This window comes from Nesoenas mayeri (genome assembly GCF_963082525.1).
Source record: "Nesoenas mayeri genome assembly, chromosome: 3".
Taxonomy (NCBI): domain Eukaryota; kingdom Metazoa; phylum Chordata; class Aves; order Columbiformes; family Columbidae; genus Nesoenas; species Nesoenas mayeri.
The window spans coordinates 46,948,693-46,954,692 of NC_137544.1; the positions used below are offsets into that span (position 1 = coordinate 46,948,693).

The 6,000-nt window shown below is 44.1% G+C and overlaps 1 protein-coding gene across 3 annotated transcripts in view; it reads right to left on the reverse strand.

The window, feature by feature from the left end:
• The window catches only part of PDSS2 (decaprenyl diphosphate synthase subunit 2), a 117,050-nt gene extending 111,788 nt beyond the window's left edge, over positions 1-5,262 (reverse strand). For all 3 annotated transcript variants that reach the window (XR_013921982.1, XR_013921983.1, XM_080341991.1), the window contains exon 1: positions 4,810-5,262. Coding sequence is in view for 1 of the 3 variants with exons in the window: in XM_080341991.1 (XP_080198117.1) it covers positions 4,810-5,036 (227 nt within the window). In the remaining 2 variants the exon portion in view is untranslated. The remainder of the gene's footprint in view (positions 1-4,809) is intronic.
• Positions 5,263-6,000: the final 738 nt, after the last annotated feature.

The window sequence follows — 6,000 nt, forward strand, 5'->3', positions numbered from 1 at the left end:
CTGCTGGCTGTTTTCAGAGAAAGTTAACTCATTAGCCACTGCCAAGTAAATAACAGACACTTCCATTTTTCTAGCCGAGAAAAAAAATAGTTAATTAACATTTGAAACAAATTGCTAAAAAGCTACTCATAGTCAATCACGGCACTTACAATTATTTTTAGAAAAAGATAGTTTTAAGGTCATCATTCTGTTAAGACAAAATATAAATCAGCCATAACAATTCCATCAACACTAACTTGGAACGAATCCCTAGGTCTACGCTGAAATCAGTCACCCACACAGGAGGACAAATGCACGCCACATCTAAGTTACAAGATACGTGTTATTGAAGTGAGCCATTTCAAGCTGACAGAGAAATATAACTATCAGGAAACCAATGTTATCAGACATTTTAACCAAAAACCATGTTATCTTGAACCTACTCTGGATGGCATTTTATGTTTGGTGCTTCAAATGGCTAGAGATTTACAGGGAACGGGCTGTAACCAAAAAAAAAAGGAAAAAAAAAAAAAAAAAAGGTCTATTGAGGCTTTTTATTTCTGCAATAACCCAGGAAAACCGTAACTAAGTCTAGTCAAGCATTTATCACCCACAAGCAATTCTGACAGAACTAAAATATAACCATTCCTCCCACATGCTAATGACAGAATGGCCAGAGCTAAATGGTATCCCATAATAATTTTACGTGTATGAAGTGTTCCATTTCATTTAGTGATATTATAAAAGTGATGCACTGGCAATAACATTTACTGTTTACAATCTGCAGCAAGCTATACCCTTCTCAAGGGAGATTAAATAATCAAGAAAAACGTTATTCACACTGTGTATTTGAGAAAAGTAGATCACTGTGCCAATTACAGATTCTTTCCTATATTAAAAAGGCTGTATGTTAGCCTAAAAAGGAGGGGGAAAGAGAAGAGAGAAGACTAGAGATTTGTTTTGAGTCCCAACTGAAAAGGAGGTCATACGTTCATATATTGAAAAAGTTTTCCTTTAGTCCAACAAAGCCTGAAGAGTAAAAAATTTAAACGTTAGTTTTGAGTATCTGCTGAAAACATTACATTATACGGAAAGAAAATGGAAAGCTCTGAAGAACCACACAGTGATTCGCATGACTACAAACAGAAAGATCCAGAAGTAGTCAGATTGCAATTTTATTTCCAGAGTATCCATTAGAGGTGAATATTTTAATGATAACATTTGTTTAAAGTATTCTTTATTAATCTTGCTTATGCAGCGTTTTCTACCCAAAGATCGCAGTGATTGATATAGACTGCAATGAATGATGTGTAACACCCTCAGAAAACAGATGCTACATTATTTGTTTTACAGATAAGTAAATGCAAGTATGAAAAATTAAGTGACTTGCCCTAGTCAGAGAGCCAAAAGCACAGCTGTGAATATAATCCAGATACCCCAGCTTCCAATGATCTGTTAACCACTAGACATTAGCCTTTCTGAAATGAAACGTAACCTTTGCCTCAAATTTCACCCTCTTTCTAACAAGTCTGGCAAAGCTAGTACCGCGGATCTTCACTTCATGTGGCTGACTTTTAAGAAACCAAAAACTTTTAAAAAAAAAAAAAGATAAACTGAACTTTACCACAAGGATTACAGAACTCCCAAATCCCCTCACTGCAGGGCTGTTACCCGTCTCTGCCCTCACAAGAGCAGAGTCAGCAATAGTTTGTGGATTTAAAGCTGCTGGCCAGGCACAGGCTTGGGATGAGGCACTGGGGTCACCCATCATCCCAAGGAGCACCTGCTGCAGCCCTGATTCATGGCAGCCACTTACACCCCAGAGCTGCCACAGCCGCATCCAAACAAGAGGAAGAAACGTACAGGATCATCAGAGAAACCTACACTACCCCAACAGCTGTTCCTCCACATGTCCTGGCTCACATGGACAACCATCTTTAAGGTGCCTTCTTTAAGGCTCTCAGCCTTGTGACCCAACAGCCTACTGACCCAAACTCAGCAAAAGGTTAAAAATGCTCACCAGTACTCCTGTTACACAGAAGGCTTCCAGTGTGGTGGTAATAACATCTTACGCTGTCTCAGCACAGAACCTACTCTGCGCAGACAAAGCAGAGGGTTTTCTACCAGTGCTTGAGAAACCTCTCATGGTCTGAGGAACACTTCAAAGGCCAGCAAAGCAGACAGGGAGAGAGAATAGACACAAAAACACCCATGACAAAAGGCCACCAGTCAAAGAAGGTTACAGAAAATGAGTATCACTTAGAGCGAGCAATCATAATTTGATTGTCACCACTTATAACCTCGAAAACAAATTAGTAGAAACTTGAGAAACAGCACAGGCAATTAATCCACTTTACTGCACAGATTTTTCAGATGTTCCCAGAAAAATCTCTTCAAGTGCTGAAATACTTAATATATGTATACAGTATTTATGCACTCACAATTTGAAATATTAGAGTTGCAGAACACATCAATCATTTAAGTTCTTTTCTTCAAGAAATCACCAAAGAATGTATTTTAGATTCCCATGCTTCAAAACATTTGCCTGAACGCACACCAGGAAACCAAAGTTCCTTTGAAAGCATGAGTAACAAGGCAGAGATTTAAACCATGTATCTAGCATTGAAAAATCAAGAGCTGTTTCCTGAACAGCTATGGTAAGTCAAAGACCCTTAAGTTAAATCAATCACATTTACAGTCAAACATACAACAGTCAAATTTCAGAAAGAGACTATTAAGATTACTATTAAAGAGCAAGGTCAAAATTCACCTTATTGCAAAATCATACCATAAGACAAGGTAAGGTACAATTTGTGCACTGCTACAGGTGTACTAAAACTTGTCAGCAGGAATTTAACTCTTCCTCTAATAGAAAGGTCAAGGCCATTGGAAATGCATCTGCGAGGAAACCCTTGCAAATAGCAGTGAAGCCAAATAAGAATATTCAAAATAAAGGCAGTTTCAGTTTTATGTGAGTAAATACTGACTTTTGTTTCCAGCACAACACATCAGGTTAGTAGTGTACTCTGAAACATATATTAATTTTTAAAAATGAATGGATTCAAGCCTGCTGACCCTGTGCCTGATTATGTTCCTACTGGTGTTCCACAAGCCACAGGCTCACAGAATTAAGCCCGAAGCAGTCACCTGAACCAACAAAAAAACTCACACATCACAGCTCCACCATGAAACCTCCAACCACGTCCCAAAACACTGTATTTAAACTTATTTCACAATAAACCAGCAACTACCACACATTGAACAGACTCTCTAAAGCTAACACTGAAGCCCCACTTTAGCACTGCAGGTCTCTATGATAGTTCTACAACTGCAATGGAAGCTTAAGAGCCAAAATACTTGCGCTTTGGTCCTCCTATTCCCCATGTTCCATCAAATGACCTTAAAATTGGATCCAAAGGCAGAAAAACATTTTTTTTTCCCTTGTCCCTCCTCTTAAAAAATAAAAATCTTTGTTGAGCTTATAATAATATCAGAACCTGCATTTATAAACAATTCAACAAAATCCCCTCCACCAGCATTTTCTAAACTCAGGCATTTTACATTTTTACTAACAGGTTGATTTGTTTCTTCCAGAAAAGTCCACTTAAAGTCAATATCCAAATCTTCTTCCCCCAAAATAATGTTTCTTTAAAAAGCTATGTTTGCCCTGTGTACTCCTATTGTTCACTAAAGACAACTAGATTCGGAGACAGAGTGCTTGAAAAACAAACTTGTTTTTATATCATTACACCATAATTGTGGAGTTGCCAAGATCCACTACACACAGCTACAATTTCTATTCTTTAAAAGAAAAGCGGAACATTTGTTGTGAACAAATGCTAATTTGTTTCACACCTGCTCAAAAATATTAAACGGGTTCTATTAACATGACTATATTTGCAGTTACAGCAAACACAGTTCTATCAAACAAAAAAACACCCAACAAATCTGCCCCTCTCCCCCAACCAAAACAAAAAAATCCACAACCCAATGCCATTGGAAAAACTGCACTATTTTTAAAACATTTTAAGGTTTAAAAAAATCACGGCCAATCGATTCTTGGTTTACAGTCAAAGAAAACACTGTCCAACAATCTCAACTTCTGCTTATTGGCAGGAATGCAAGTCTTCCATCAGTTTGCCTTAAAAATGCAGGAGTGGATAATCAACCTAGAAACTCTAAAAATCTCAGCAATATACAAAAACTACAGCTCCCAGCTGAATATTCCAAAACAGACCATGTTTTCTAAAGCTCTTAGTAACAAAATACAGTTCTGAGCAGTGTCATTTTGAGCTTTTATTAGTTCCTCTGTTTCTTCCACTGGTTTCCTCCTAATATAGTCCTTAATATAAAAAAAGCACGTAACTGTTAGTAAGACAGCCATACTTCCGTTATCAAGGGATATTTTGGCTCATTGCATGGTGAAATTCATTTGTCGCATGTGGCACTAAGATGAACGCAGAGTATGACCAAAGGGAACACCTGTTGGGGCAAGGCCACGCAGATCCTGAGGCAGAGAGTTAATCACCCACGCAAACCCCAGGGCTCAAGGTGCCCCAAGGGACAACCCACTCGTGGCACCTCCACGGCCACCTGCGCACCTGAGGCGCCCATCCACCCAAGAGACCGTGAAGCGATGGCAACCACCGACCTGAGCCCCAATTCCTGACAACAGAGGCCAAAACGTTCCCGCAGGATCTGACAAAGCCCTCTAAGGGCTACTGGTGGATTCCGCCACAGAGGCCGGGACGGAGGCCCCAGCACCCCCGGGCCCCGCAGCCCGGCTTCCCCCGGCGGTCCGAGCAGGTTCCCGGCGGTGCAGGCGCTTACCGGGCAGTGTCGAGCAGCGGGTGCTTGGTGCCCACCAGCTTGCGGACCTGCATGGCGATGTTGCTGAGTTCGTCGCTCAGCAGGCACCGTAGGCTCATGAAGGACGTCGGATACCCCACGATCTTCTCGGCCTCCGACACCACCTGGCTCCATGGCGGGCCACCCGACGCCACACCCCGCAGGCCGCCGGCGCCGCGGGCCCCGCGTCGCAGCAGGGAACCCCACATCCCTCCAACGCTGCCCCGGGGAGTGCCTGACGCCGGCTCCTCTCTCCCGTTACTCGCCCCGCGGACTAGGCGGCCGCGGATGAGTCCCCCTCCTCGCTCGCTGCGGCTGGAGGACCCCCCCAAGCCCCGCAGTCAAGCCCGGGCGGCGGGACCCCGCGGCGGCCTGCGCTGCCTGCCCGCGTCCCCCCCGGCGGCGCGGCAGCGGCCGGAGCGGGCTCATGGTGCGCTGGGGGCAGCCATCTTGAGCGTCGTAAAACACGTCGGGCCGTAAAGCGAGGGCGGCAAGGCTCTGCCTTCTCTCTCTCTCAGCCGGCTTCCTCGCCTGACGGCAGCGGCCGTCGGGCGGGTAACGGTGAGGAGCTGACGGGCGCTGGGGAGGGCAGGGGAGAGCAGGGCGCCTCCTGGGGAGGAGGCTCTGTTGCATACGGGGTGTATCTTCCCTTTTTCTTCACCTTTAGCTCTCGCTCTGGGTGAGGGACTACCCCGTCTCTTCCTCACTCTGGGCTTGTCGCCTCCCGGAGCAGCGTGTGCGGCCTGGCCATGGCGGTGGCCCAACTGGATGTGATGTGCTCTGCCTGCTCTCATTGTTGCATACAGAGGCCAACGAGGAAGAAAGTTCAGGTTCCCACATAAAGTATTCAGCGTGTAGCCTGCAGCTACGCAGTCATGTTTTCTTGTTTTCATAATTGAGAGTCCAACACAGAGCCACAAAGATAATTAAGGGAGTGGAGCACCTCCTGTATGAGGAAAGGCTGAGGGAGCTGGGGCTCTTTAGCTTGGAGAAGAGGAGATTGAGGGGTGACCTCATTAATGTTTATAAATATGTAAAGGGGGAGTGTCATGAGGATGGAGCCAGGCTCTTCTTGGTGACAAACAACAATGGGACAAGGGGTAATGGGTATAAATGGAAATACAAGAGGTTCTACTTAAATATGAGAAGAAACTTCTTCTCAGTGAGGGTGCC